The sequence below is a fragment of the Lynx canadensis genome, chromosome E2 (genome assembly GCF_007474595.2).
Source record: "Lynx canadensis isolate LIC74 chromosome E2, mLynCan4.pri.v2, whole genome shotgun sequence".
In the NCBI taxonomy this organism is placed as follows: domain Eukaryota; kingdom Metazoa; phylum Chordata; class Mammalia; order Carnivora; family Felidae; genus Lynx; species Lynx canadensis.
This window is the reverse complement of record NC_044317.1, coordinates 31,471,788-31,487,109: the sequence shown is the minus strand read 5'-3', so window position 1 is coordinate 31,487,109 and position 15,322 is coordinate 31,471,788. Positions and strand designations below refer to the sequence as shown.

At 47.3% G+C, this 15,322-nt stretch overlaps 1 protein-coding gene across 1 annotated transcript in view; it reads right to left on the bottom strand.

The window, feature by feature from the left end:
• The window catches only part of TOX3 (TOX high mobility group box family member 3), a 106,379-nt gene extending 92,882 nt beyond the window's left edge, over positions 1-13,497 (bottom strand). Inside the window, exon 1 of the mRNA XM_030299442.1 lies at positions 13,411-13,497. Coding sequence (XP_030155302.1) covers positions 13,411-13,497 — 87 coding nt within the window. The remainder of the gene's footprint in view (positions 1-13,410) is intronic.
• Between the last annotated feature and the right edge of the window lie 1,825 nt (positions 13,498-15,322).

Genomic DNA, 15,322 nt, shown 5'->3' with positions numbered 1-15,322 from the left:
ACTGCTCTCCCCTGGGTCTGGAAAAATGAGAGAACTGGTTTCCAGACAAGGGAGGACAGCAAATTATCAACGTTCCCCATAAACTGAAAGATCAGAGTTACCTTCCAAGAATGAGGGTAGGGTTGGCTGAACGACTGCTGGACAAGTCCTGGACTGTCCATTGTGAAGAAGGTCCAAGAGAATCAACAGATAAACAAAAAGATGACACACCAAAGGCCCAAGTATTCTCCGACAGCATTCATAGGGTTCAGTTACCCTCAAGTTGAGAAATGCCATATCCTGAAGTCTGATACAACACACACAGCAAAAGGGAAGGGGGCTGAGGGGGTTGGTGGTGCCCAGGACAGCAGACATGTCCTTGTAGCCAAGGCTGTAGAACAGTCAAGGGCTAACAAGATGGGCCAGTGGAGGAAATGAGGAGGAAAGAGCATAAAGACCTTCATGTTTCTAGGGAAGGAGGTCCAGTGGATGCAGGGATATGAGGAGTCAGAGGTAAGCTGGGTTTGATCAAGAAAGAAAAATATCAGTTAAAAAAAAAATCTAGTTTCAAAACATTGACTGAAGATTGACCTGTACTCAAAACTTTTGTTACCAACAGTCAGGACTTGAGAAATGGCAGTATAAAAATTCAAGAAGTATTTCAAAAAAAGAAGAGAAATTTGGGCCTGCAATATAGGTAATCAATTAAAGTCAGGACATACGGGTTTGCAGTGCCTGCAAAGATGAACATAAATCACTGGGGATTTTTAAGCATGCCCCAAATAAAACCCTCCAAATGAAGAAAGGATTGAAAAGTTATCTGATCACAGTGCATCACCAAAAAGGGACCTTCCAAAGAGCAATGAAAACTAAAATACTGAATACGGTTTACCAAAATGGAGTGCTGTAATCGGTATGCAAAAACCTCAAACATGAAAATATCCCAGAAGGGTTTCTTGGACCTCGCCCATCATTCACTCCCATGCACCTGCTAAAACACATATATTGTTCCTGCCTATCCACTCATCCCCTTCTTCCACAGCAATGGCATACATAGCTGGGCACACTGCAAACCACAATATAGATTGCACTTCCTAGACACCTTAAAGTCATAGATGTGGCCATGCGTCTCAGTCCTGGCCAGTGAGAAATAAGCAAGTGTCACATGGCAGGTCCTGAAAACCTCCCTTTTCCCTTGACCACCTTCCTCCTGGTTGGACCAGGGATGATGACTGGAGTTCTAGCCTGAAGGGCCAACGGCCGCAAGAAAGTTGGAGGTAGCTTGGCTCCCAGTTGTCTGCAAAGCCCCAGTAACAGCTCTAGACTACTTACCTCTAGAGTTCATTAGCGAAAAGAGAGACGAACATCTACCTCATTTATGCCACTGCTACTCAAGTTATTTTTTCCTGCTGGCCAACGCTAAGTAACATACTCTTCTTTGCCTTTTATCGGAGTCTCCCTGTCCTTGACCACTTGACCTTCCTTGACCAGCCTGGATACTTGGATTGAAAACAGTCATTTCAAATTCCCGTTCTCTCCACCCCTCTTCTCTTATTCCTGCCTGAACAAGATTCACTACCTCATCCCTACCACCCACCGCTCCATTCCCTGCCGGCAGTGCATGAAATACATGAAATCCAAAAACTTAAAATAAAATTTAAACTTAAAAACATCTAACAGGGATCATCATTACAACCACAGGCCAGCTCCTTAAGAACTGGACAGCTGACTCGTCACCATTGCATTCTCATTGCCTCCAAGTATCTGGCACACAACAGGTCCAACATGGGTTTATTCAGATTAAACTAGAACCAGATCTACTCAACAATATTCTTACTCATCTCTAGTTCGCTCTTTATTGCATTTTCTCTCATGTGCTTAAGCACTGTTCTAGAAGCCAGGCGTAGTGGTCATCAAATGTCCCTACCTTCAGAGAGTTTTGGATACTCGTGGAAAGAAGTAAACTGAAAATACATAAATAAATGAATAAACAAAAAATTCAAATAGGGGGGTGCCTGGATGGCTCAGTTGGTTAAGCAGCTGACTCTCGATTTCAGCTCAGGTCATGATCTCACAGCCTGCTTGGGGGCACAGAGCCTGCTTGGGTTTCTCTCTCTCTCTTCCTCTCTCTGTCCTTCCCCCTCTCATGCTCTCTCTCTCAAAATCAATAAATAAACTTTTAAAAATTTTCAAACAGGGATACAGGCTATGAATAAAGTAATGAGACAGTGACTGGAGGAATGGGAGGGGGTAGAGATTTGAGATATTCAGATATTTTTAAGTGGTCAGGCCACACTCCTGTGGGTAAGACACACAAAGTCAAGAGGAGGGGGGGTAATGGCAAGAAGCGAGGTAGAAACAAGCAGTGATGGATCGTGGGCCTATCAGTCCACTCCCCCACCCCTTCCTCCTCCACATTCTCATCTTCCTTTTTCCCTGCTTCCTTCCCTCCTTCTTGCTCTGTCTCTGTCTCCCTCCCTCCCTCCCTCCCACACCATTTCACTAAAATGTGTATCTGAATCTTCAGCCATCTTTTCTTTCTGCCCCATTAACTCAGAGAAAGGGTTACCCAACTTTCAAGGCTAATCCCCCTCTATCTACAGCCTTTATCCCAACGCCAACTGACCACTCATCCCGCCCATCATTACATCACTCTCTGTGCCCCTTTAATCTCTCCTTCAAACATTCTCAGGTGGAGTCTGCAAAACATCTTCTCATTACCCTCCTCTCCTCCATTCAGTCTCCCCTACGCACACACACACATCCACAAACTGGTGTGCACACGCACACACACGGAAACACGTCCATAAACGCACACGCAAATGTATATACACACGCACACATCCATGCACACAAACTTTAGTAGTATCTGCTGGGTAAAACCCCAGATCTTTCACTGGACGCCCTAGGGCCTCCACACCCGTATCCCCCACCAGAAGAACATTTTCACACAGATGCAAACTCGTCCCCCTACATTGTCAATGGGACCATCCTGCACAGGCCTCCAGGGGAACCTTTCCTGGGGTGTCACGCTCATGCAGAAGCGCTGCCTTGGAACGCCTTCTCCTGTCCTCGCCTGTCTAACATCCCATTTTTCCTACTTGTCCATTCCAAGCCTGACAGCCTCTGGGAGCTCTTGTACTTGACCACACGCTGCCTCAGAAACCATTGCTCTCGTCCAATCTGCTCCTGGAGCACTTTTGCCTCCTAGAGTATCTCCCTTAGGTCCACGAATAGTCTCCCTCCCTCTCTCTCTCTCTCTCTCTCTCTCTCTCTCTCTCTCTGTCTCTCTCACACACATACACACACACACACGTGCGTGCACACACACACACATTTCATGAATGCTTATGTGTACACAGCTGCTCCCCTACCAAACTAGAGGTTTCTTGAAGGTGGGCCACATCTGACATCAGCCCTTAATAAGTAGTACTTAATAAACGATAGTTATTAGCTCTCATATATAACTATTGTATCTCCTATCTCCTCAATAAGCACAGGCTATTTCTGGTTTCCACAAAGAAGAATAATAAGCACGGACAACTCAAGTCCTCAGAAATCTACAAAATTGGCAGGCTTCATTTCCTTTAGCGTTTAAGCAGACTTTTTCTCCTACCCACCGTCACTTCCCCCACCCGGTGAGATCGGCACTGTGCTCTCCCTCTGGGGAAGCACCGCTCCAGCCCACCAGCCCACCTGGTTTCCATGGCAACAGCAGTACCCACCCCAGCTCCTGAGATGGGTATGTGGCTTTGGGCCTGCACAGAGGACCCACGTCTGTCCAACAACCCAGAGAAGTTTCTGGAACAAGGAGGAAAGAGACTCTGTCCCTCTTGGGGAGGCTGAGCCGCGCGGATGTGCCCCGCAGCTCCTGCCGGACACCTTCCCACCACCTGAATGGAGACAGACAGGAAAGCCACGCTGATGAGAGCAGGGCAAATAAATGTAAGGAAGTGTTGATAACATCCCTTGAAACTCTGGGCCCAACTATGCCGGACACAAAACTCACTATCCCTTTTCCACTTGATTCAGTTTAAGGACTTTTGCCCATTTGCAATCAAAAGCATTTTCGCTAATACAGCAGTTTTAACTGCTTTTCCATTAAACGTTTTTTATTGGAATTTATATAAAAGCCAAATAATAAGGGTTGAGTTTCTCATTAAAGACACACAGGCATAAAGGAGAAGCAAGACAGATCCACAGAGTATGCTTAAGTGTCCAATATTTCTAGTAAAGTTTAACCCACCTTTTTTTTCCTTTTTTAAGAAAATCAACTTACAACCAATCATACACACTTCAGAAAAGTTTTCTAGGTGGTCAACATTAGGGACTTCTACTTCCTGTACCAAGATGATTTTTAAAAGAAAATGTAAAACTTGTTATTATTCTACAGTATGTCAAATCCCTTGCTCATTACAAATTGGATGGAATATTGCTGCAAATTTTCACAATATGGTACAGTCACTGACATCCCATCAATTTGAAATATTAAAAAACTCACCTCCATCACATTTAATATAATTCTTCCGTATAACCAAATCAGTTAATGTAGAAAAGGCCACATTCACCTTCCAACATTTGGAATAGAAAGGCCCAGGTTAAGATGTGTCTTCTCCAAAAGAAGGAATCCATATCATTCAAATATGTATTTAGAGTGAAATCCAAATACTTCTTGGTATCGGCCAGTTTGTTTAACTTCTGGATTATCAAGACATTCAAATTATTCTTTTATAAATGAAGTAAAATCAAATTAAGATTAAAGACAGAACGTTAGTCATACAAGAAGGGCCACTTTCCAATGGCTGATGTGCTTTACACAAGCATAGAACATAGTTAAGAGAACATGGCCTCCCTGAGGAAGGGATTAAGGATACAAACCCAGGAAACAAAGAAAATAAAATAAGGTGCTACAAGGAGTGAAGATATAACCGATCAGAAGCTCGTGCAGACCTTGAGTACCAGCCTCTACTTCCATTTTAAACACGGTTTTGTGGGTGGTTGTTTTTTTTTAAGAGCTCAACCCACCTTCAAATACATTTTATTTGTAAGAATACTCAGCAAAAATCCTGTCCTTCCTTATTAAGCACAATCTAAACAGATTCTCCAAGATACTCACAACTTCACTCACACGTCATAAAATCCAACTTGAAATTGCACCTCTTACATGAAGAAAAAAACGTGAAACGTTTTCATTCATATGGCTCGTACGGTTTTAAATTACGTTACTATAAATTTTATGTCATCCTCCCCCCCTTAATAGGCAACCATTTAAAAATGTTTCTTTCCAAACAACTCCTAAGACCGAAAGGATAAACCATCATGCATGCATGTGTGCCTGCGTACAGAAGCACGAGCATACTTGCACGCGCACACAGATGCACGCACGCGCACATGCACATGAGCGCACGTACTCCTTTACACCACGATCATGGTACAGCGGATTTCCAAGTTTTGAGTTCCACACATTACTTCCTGAAACACTGCCTGGCTGCCTGGGGAGGTGAGTCTGCAAACACCACACCAACGAAACCTCAAACCAAGGATGTGTCCTAGCAAGTCCTGTCTCCCGTTCTGGGAGCAGGCAGTTTCATTTCTACGGCTCCATTGCACACGGGAAGACCCCCCAGTTGGTCCCTTGGCCCTCCTGAGCTCTCTCTTGAATTCCAGGGCATTGGTGCCAAGTGCCTACTTGATATCTCTGTGGGACTATTCCGCCAAAATATCCAATATCAGCTCTACCTTTCCTTCGAAACCAGCTTCTCCTCTGACCTCTTTGCCTCTGCTCAAGGTCCTACCATTTGTCCCAGGCCCAAGTTCGAACACTCTGAGTCACCTCTGCCTCCTCTCCCTCCCTTCTAAGTGAGAGATGCTCTGTTCAGTGCCCTCCTCTCTCTCCCATCCACGTTCACATCACCTCAGTTCAAATCCTAACACACCTTTATCTCGATTGGGCAATGGCATCCTCCCTGGTCCCCCTACCTCTTGTCAGGCCCTACAGTGATCTAGTCAAAAGGTCAGATACTTCTTCACAACTTACAACTCCAACCACACCACTGGCCTGCTCCAAAGTCCTCACAATATGCTCAGCAGTAAAGCCGATTGTCTTTCCAATGGCCTTCTTCCTTACTAATAGAGTATAAAAGATCATCTATGCTCATGTGACAATGTGCCTGGCCCCCACCAGATGACATGGGATTGATCTAAGCCGATCACAGCCATCTCCTTCTTTTTTGTTAATGACTGGCTTAGGGTGGGCATGCGATCCATTTCTGATCAATAAACAAGAGTGCAATGGAACTACTGGAAAAGTTCTTATCCCTTCTTATTAAGAGAGGTACAGAAAACTTTTGCTATCACTCCCATCCCCACCACTACCTTGCTTCCCATTTTACATGTGATCATGTGAAGATGTGATGTCTGGAGCTACAGCAGCCAACTTGTGACCTTGAGGACACTGCTAAAACTTCAGGAATGGCAGAATAAAAAGAAAAGAGGGTTCTTAAAGACATGATTGCCTTCATCCAAAAGAGCCTGAGACCACCTAACTAATGACTTCTTTGTAAGTAAACGAACGTCCTTATGCTTTATGCCACTGCTTGTTGGGTGTTCTGTTACCTGTAGCCCAATCCATTGTGACCAACAGACTCTTAAAAAGAACAAACTCCTTACCTTACCACTGGAAGGCCCTCTGTGCTGTGCTACTCACAGTGCATCAGCATCATGTGGGAGCCCTAGCCTAGACCCCAGGATTCAGAATCTCTAGGGCTAAGCCCAAGAGTCTGTATTACAAAAAGCTCTTGAGGTTGATTCTTGTGCATGCTGAAGCTTGAGAAACACTGCTTATAATAATATGATCACAGATTACCTGTCTCCATTCACCTACTATCCTACATACCATAAGGAATATTTTTCCAGTGACAGCAACCTCACTTCACTAGGGTTTGAGCATCACATTGGTCGCTTGTTTAACTTCATCTCTTCTTGAAGTTTTCAAACTCAAAGCCTCCTGGGACTTGACAGGAATACCAAGGGCAGAATATGAGGAAGTTACAGTGGGGAGAGGAACATGTTGCCTTGCAAGGGAACAGGTCCAAGATTGCCAAATTTATTGTTTCTTAAAAGAAAGAAGGAAAGGAAGGAAGGAAGGGAGGAAGGGCTGAACATCCAGATTTATATTGCAAAGATTTTTAGATACAGACAGCTACTGAATTTTTTAAAATATTGGTTCAAATGAGGTAAAGCAAGTCCTCAAGTGGACAAGTGGATTCAGCATCCCCCTGACAGCTTGTGACCCAAAACAGATAGTTCTTACAACAGCTACACATACTTTGAATGTCGTGGCCACATACCTCCATTGACTTCATCTAAAACAACTAAAATTAATTTTCTTTGGCTTACTGTGTATCAGTCTCTACGGAGCACAGGGTTTTCATCAACATTCCACTGTGTGGGGTGTCAAAATGGTAAGTTTATGGACTTCAATTAGTGTCAGCTGGACTATTTTATCCATTAGTCACCAACGACTGGTTACCTAGAAGTATAAGCTTCTCAAGGGCACACAAAAATGTTTAAAAGGTGAGGAAAAAAATTAATTGGCCACACAACACACACACACACACACACTACAAAATTAAAACTAACAGATGCTGACAAAACGCAAACATAAGTCAACTAATCAGCAGCAACTCAGCCATGATATATTAATACATCATAGAACATACAATGCAGGACGTGGATGCAGCATTTTCACGTCTGATAGGATGTGGAGGGGAGCCAGGTCAGCAGTGCTTAGGACCCACCAGGGTTCTGAAAAGGCCCTGAGTGTCAACCTAGAACCAATCATCTGTCGTTAAGTCTTACGTACTTTATAGCAATCACAAACTTCTTTACCCAGTTCTACTACTGCCCCTCCAGGTTACTTACTCCAAAGGAGGATCCCTAGCCTAAAACAAAGTTTTCAGCCATGGCTGCACACTGGAATCATCTAAGGAGCTTTAAAAACACTGCTACCTGGTTCCCATCCCCAAAGATTCTTATTGAACTGGTCCGGGGTAAGGGTGACCTGGAGTATCTTTCACAAGCTTCCTCCCACCAGCTATGACTAGAGTATAGCCAAGGCTAAACTCCCCCTGTTTTAGAAACATTCAGAGAAACATTCTCTGAAATGGTAATCTCTCCAGTCATACCATCTTGTTAACTACGTCTTCCTTCTACTGCCAAGTCTTGGGACAAAGGAGGACCCTGGTACCATCAAGTGCTCTGATTATCTAGAACAGGGATCAGCGAACTGTTTCTGTGAAGGGACCATACGACACGTTACAACTACTCAACCTGGACACGGACGCACTCAAGCAGCCATAAGTCAACAAGTGAGTCCGGCTGCCAGTTCTGCAACTTTATTTATGGACACAAATGTGAATGTCATGTAAGTTTCAGTCATGAAATATTTCTTTTGATTTTTCTGCCATTTAAAAACATAAAAACCATTCTTAACTCACAAACCAAACAAGAACAGGCAGATGTGACATGTGGGCCACCGTCTGCCAGCCCCTGATCTAGAACTGTTCCGTTGCCTTGAGACCTAAAATGAATGAACGACAGAATTCAAACTATTCAACTAGAAGTACACTGAAAGCGGTTAGACTCTACTTCTTGTACTCACTCGGCTGAATGGTCCGCATGATCGAACAGGAGAGTGGGACTGTCCAACCTGTTTGCATAGTTGACCATAAACCATAAATGACTTATTAAAAATTGATTTTTGAACCTCATCTGCATATGAGTTTATCTAAGACAAAAACTGCAAAGAAGCAGTACACAAGCCACAGGCATGTTTTAAGGGTCCTACATAAGGATTTCAGTAATATGTGAATTTGCTGCCACCATTTAGAATTCAAGATATCTTACATAAAAACTCAGATTATCATTCTCTTGGAAAAATAACTGCAAAATGTGGAGACACTGGGCCCAGATGTTGGCATGGCAACAATCCACAAATGCTGAACAAGGCTACCCCTTTACATGGGGCGTGCTCTCCACCTGACCACAAACCCTATCTTCTGTAGGTTAAACTGGCTGTCCCGAGGAGCATTTTGAGTTTATGACCCCTTGTCCAAGGTTCTTAGAAAAACTTTACATCTCTTTCACAATGTGACTTCAATATCTTTTTTTAAAAATTTTTAACGTTTATTATATTTGTGAGAGAGAGCGCACGCGCGAGTGTGTGAGTGAGTGGGGGAGGGGCAGAGAGGAGACACAGAATCTGAAGCAGGCTGCAGGCTCTGAGCTGTCAGCACAGAGCCTGATGTGGGGTTCGAACCCACAGACTGCAAGATCATGACCTGAGCCAAAGTCAGACCCCCAACCGAGCCACCCAGGCGCCCCATTATCTTGCTTGAAGACCTCACATGGAAATCCCTCAACTTGGAGGAGGGGGAGAGGAGAAAATGGGTGATGGGCATTGAGGAGAACATCTGTTGGGATGAGCACTGGGTGTTGTATGTAAGTGAGGAATCATAGGAGTCTACCCCCCAAACCAAGAGCATACTATATACACTATATATTAGCCAACTTGACAATAAATAATATGTTTAAAGAAAAAAATCTCTCAACCTGCTCTCAAAATTCAACACCCCCATACAGCAGGCCCTAAAATGAAATCATTAGTTCTCATGCCAGTGCAAAGTATCAATTTAAGGAGAGCTGCAATCAAATCCTCCTCTCAATGTATTCTCAATTTGAACCATGGTCTCGAAGAAGATAGACAAATGACAAACTACCCTTCAGGTCTTCTAACTCTTCATGCTAGCCAAGGTAGAGGCCAATCCAAGGAGGTGTAGTGAAAACACTCACATCAGAATGTCTTAATTAAGCAGAATGATCAATAACACATATAGTAATTCCAAAGCAAGGTTTGGGACTGATGGAGTAAAAACAACAAAAGACTATTCTGCATAGGATAAGAAGTCAATAGCCAGATTTTGCAAGGACTGGGGGCTGGTAAAAAACAAAATAACAAAAAAAAAAAAAACACCTAAGAATATGCAGAAAAAGCTATGAAATATTGAGTTTGGTCCAAGTTCGTTATTAACCCACTGTGTGATTTCACCTTGTGTACGCCCACCTAAAATATAATAGTTTATTTCGGGGTGGCAGACTCCTAATGACATGCCAACTGATATGCTGCATATTACCTGCTTGCTGGTGAAAAGACAAAATGAACCCAGGAAAAGAAAAATTCTAGATACACAGACAATGGGTCGCTAATTCGCTTGAGCAACATAAGGCCCCTCCCCCTTTTAAAAATGTAGGTGTTAGTTTCATTTGTTGGCCACATCAGAAAAAGAAATGTTCAAACAGTAGATTTTCCACTTGAAATTAAAATGGAAATTAGCCCTTAGAAAACAGAGATGACTGTAAGTTTATACATCAGTGGCTGGTTCATGAATTATTAACTGATTTTAATGATCCTGGCTATATTTTATTTGAAGTTATTCTCTTACTTGCAAGGACTTTTGAACCCTCAAAACTCTTTCATCCATTCTCCGTAGACAGTACACTTTCTGAGCGCTGACATTTAAAAAGGATCCATATACTCACAGAATGTAAAGATAATACACACACATATAATTTATACAAAGGACTCTCTGGTCGTTTGTTAAAGACAGAAATGAATGAACCCCTATTATTCACGGTTTGTAAATAAATTTAAAGATAAGCGCTAACTTTTCACTTGTTAAGCCTGGAGCAAAGGGTTCTGTATTTCTTCTAAAGTTTCCCAGATGGTCGTTAAAACAAGAAAGGGCAGAAACATGCCTTCTTTGAAACTCATCATTTCCCATCCAGAATGATAATACACGGCAGCAAAAGTTAAGTCTTAAGAGATTAATAAATGCAGGTATTTCCAAGTGAAATAAATGTAGGTCTTTGTATGCTAGTTTTTACATTTTCAATATAGACCTGTATTGAATAGCACCACTCAGACACACAAGTTAGCTGTGAAACAAAATGCTATAAACCCTTAATTAGCACTTGCTGCTTTATACCCATAAAGTTAATACATCGTCTTCTACTACATTCTCCCTATAAAGAAAAATTACAGGGAATAAAACTGGGTTTTTCACTGCTGAAATTAAGAGTAGGAAAATAAAGTATTGGGGTTCAAATTAAAGACTCTTGTATTTTTATCTGCAAGGAATTAAATGCAAACATCCCTTAAAATAAGTACAATTTGATTTCTACCAATATGGAGCGCTGTGTCTAACTTTCGCAAATCGGGTACACACAGCACTTATGACCACCAGATTGCTGATTTACTAAGAAACCAGGTTATTTCAGGCAAAAAACTGCATTAAGAACAAATGATAGCAAACCAACTTGCATCCTCCTCCCGAAGTTGAACAAGCATCTCAATAAATAATGTCGATTTTCAAGCGTTCTATGCTCTCCCTGAAGTAACTACTCAGTTTAAATGGACTCAAAATAGCTTTTCTCAAAAAAAAAAAAAAAAAAAAAAAAAAGACACACACACAAAACACCCACAATTTCCTCTGGTCCCTTGAAGTACCCTTGGGATCTCAGTGAACAGAGAGATTTGCCACGCATTGCAGTGACTGGATTAGTACAAAAGGTTTCTATTTTGGTGTCATTCGAGTGTTGCTGATCTTAAATCAGAGAAAGAAGTTACATTAAGCAAGGTAATGGCTTCCAAAAATAAGAGCATGCCCAGTTATCCAAGGCTTGCATACACAGGCTAAGTTGTAAGGAGATAAATAATACCCCGCCGGAACAATTAGGTGGATTCTCAGAAACACGACATACTTAATTAGGCTGCCTAAGTCCCTCACTGAGCATACAAGGGGGACTTTTTAAAGCATTTAATAACCTGAGTAAGTCCAAAACCGAGGACAGAAAGTAAAACCTTAACCCTGCTACCGCGATAGGCCTTTTCTTGCTTCCCTTTCAACGCTCAACGTACCACTCTTGGAATTTGGAGACCATGAACGACCCTCCCCCCCAACACCACCAAAGGGTTAAAGCACACTGAATAATGTCCCTTCGTTCTATACTCGTGGGGAGGCCCGCGGTGCCAGGCGCGGGGCTGGACGACGAGGACACAAGGGTGAGGCAGAGAGACCCCAATGGTCTTTCACAAACTTCAGCACTGGAGTTGGGAACGGAGTATAAACAAATAGAAAGGAACAGGAGCCTCCATCAGCCACGGGGCACAGCAAACTGCTCCTCACTCTTGATACAATTCCTTCTCTTCCTGTTATTTATTCATTAGTTTTGTATAGCACCTTTCTTTCAGCGGCTCCTTATTTCCTCCTCTGTTATCCAAGCAATCATAAACAAACTACGATTTGAAAGAAAGGGGGAGGGGGGAGGAGGGAGGAGCAGGGGGAAGGAGAAAGAAAAACCACATTCAAAAGGCACAGGCCATCCACAGCACTGCTCGGTCTCCGAACATCGCCCTCGGGGTGATATTTCCTCCAAAGCTTGGCCCTGGGGGCTTCAGGAAACACCGAGAAGGGGAGACCGCGCCACCCAGGCCCAAGGGCTGTGACTCCCGCACCGACTCGCCGGTCCGAGCTGCGCAGCTGCCCTTCTGAGACCCACCTTCGCCCACCTGAAACGCTCCGTCCTCGAAGTTGGCGCGGGGGACCGGGGGGGGGGGGTGCGGGGGGTGCGGGAGGTAGGGTGACCCAGGGCGTGGTGTGGAGGTCTCCAAGCCCAATCTCCCCGAAATGCAAAACTTACCCCTCCCAAAAAAATGAAAGATGAGAAGCCACTTGCGCTAACCAGGGAGGGGCCCGGCATCTCCGTTCCGCGGTCAAAGCGCCCCAGCGAGAGGGCAGCAAAGGCCACCTGCGGGGGTCCCAACACTTCGCGGCCCCCCCACCTCCGTTCAATCCAGGGCACGCTCAAAAGTTTGTTCCTTTCCTTCCCCGAGCTGCCCTGGGTCCAGCTCTCTAGTGCGCGGGGAAGGTAAGAGGGGCTGGGGGGGTGGGGGGTGAGGGCGGCGAGGTCGTCGGACCACGAGATCACTTGACTCCGGCGTTGCCCCCCCCCCCCAACTCCGGGGCGCTGTTATCGTGTTTACTAATAACAACAAAGAATCACAAGCGTGTCCCCCCCCCCCCCCTTTCAGTCCTTGGGCCGCTCTTGGTTTCTTCGGGAAGGCAAAGGAGAGTCGGCGGGGTTGGAGGGGGGTGGGGAGAGAGAGAGTGGAGCGCCGGCAGAGGGACAAAAAGGAGGGTGGGAAGGGGGCAGAAAGTGTAGAGAGAGAGAGTTGGACAGAGACGAGGGCGCAAAGGGAAAGGAGTGGAGAGGGGAGAGAAAAGTGCAGCGCGAGGGGAGCTGGAGCGCGGGGCGCGCCCGGGATGGGGAGGTGGCCCCCGCCCCGCCGCCCCCCGGCCCCGGCCCGGTCACCTTGCTGTAGCCGTAGTACCCCAGACACTGCGCGAAGTCCAGGCCGGCGGGGTCCCCGGCCGCCGCGGGGTAGAATCTCACATCCATGCCGGAGCCGGGCCCGGGGCCAGGGGCCGGGGCTAGGGCTCGCCGGGGCCGATGCCCGCCTCCTCGAAGCCGCTAGATCCACCGTCGGGGGCGCCCGGCCGGGGTTGCCCGGGGGCGGCGCGCGGGGCTCGGGGCCGGAGGGGCGCCGCGACCGGAGCCCGAGGAGCCCGGGAGCCGCGGCCCCGCCGCACACAAAGGCGCGGCCACGCGAGCCGCGGGAGAGCGGGAGGCGGGCCCGGGGGACGCGCCCCGCCGGGGCACCGAGGGCAGCGCTGCGCGCGGGCCGGGCGCCCGGGGCGCGGCGCGGGGGCCCGGGCGGCGCGGCGAGTTCAGGTGCGCGGGGCGAGGCTGGACTGCGGCGGCGGCGGCGGCGCTGGCCCCGCTCCTCCTCCTCCTCCCGGGCGGACTGAGGAGAGGAGCCGCGGAGACAAGGGGCCCGGCCCCTCCCCTCCTTCTCCCCCTCCTGCCTTCGCCGCCGGTCCCCTCCCCGCGCCGCCGCCGCTCCGCCCCTCCCACCGCGGGCAGCTGGCGCGCCGCCCGCCCGCCGGTGCGCTCCTCGGCCCGGACCGCCCCCGGGCGCGCCGACCCCGCCCCGCCGCGGCCCCTGCCCCGCGCGGCCCCTCGCGGCTCACCCCCGCGCCTCGCGCAGCTCCGGCGGTGCCCGTCGCGCGCGCCGCGGCCTCCCCCTCCCCGGGGCCCTCTTCTCCCCCACCTCGCCCCCCTTCCCTCTCCGGTCCTCTTTGTCCCCGATGCCTCGGAGCGCTCCTCGCTCCCCTCCTCTCCTCCGCCGCTTCGGCCGGCCCGCCGCCAGCCCGCGGGGCGCGGTGTGGCCCTCCCAACCCCCTCTCCGAGCCCCGCTTCCCTCGGCCCCCGGCTCCTGCCACCGGCATCCCCAAGCCGTCCGCTCCCTTGCCACCCCTCGTTCCATGGGCTTCCTTCCCTCGCCCCCCCCCCCATTAGTCCCTCGTGGTGCGGGTCCTCCGTCCCGTCTACCCTACTCCTCTCCACGAATGTCCTCTGCTTGGAGGCACCTATCCTGGCAGCTAACCTGCAGGAGGGCCTCCTGGGAGCCGGGAGCCGGGACCCCATCCATGTACACCTGTGGTATTTTCCAGAAGGGGTGTTGGGGCCTGACCTTTCACAGGTAGGCAGACTTGAAGCTTCCCGGGTTAAGCCTCGTGTCGGTTCTCTTCGTATTTCCTTTGCTCTTGTTTGTATTCGAAAGGCATTTGAGTAACTGGATCTAGGCGGATCATTCACTGCTCTCGGAGAGAAAATGTCCCCATTTTCCTAAAAGGTTCTGGGTGATTAACTTCCTCAGACTGCACTCACCCACCTCCTCTTTCTTTCTTTCTCTTTCTTTAAGCTATCTCTCTCTCCCTCTCCCTCCCTCCTTCCTATCCCCCCCCCCCTTTACTGCTTTGGGTTAATTTGAGAGTTTGGCCCTCAGCCTTGGCGAAGGGAAGTGAGTTTATTGCTAGATGAGAACGTCAGGGAGAGGCGGTGAGATGTGCCACCCCCCCCCCCCCATTTGGTTATCTAGTTGCTGCTGCAACCGGAAGGGAGAAATTTTCAAATATTTTAGCGGACACTCGCTAACACTTTCCTCCCCTGAGCACACTTGGCCGGACCAGGGCCTGAACTTTTTTCAGACAAACATCAGATGGGTTGCTTTTCATTTCTTCTGTTCTCCAAAGCAGGCACTCCAGCCTGGTGACACCTGTATATGTACCTTCACCCAATATTATCTTTCTGGAACCAAGCAGGAAAAATAAACGTCAATTAGGTGAAAGTTTGTGTATTTGCTCTTAGCTGAAACGTGTGT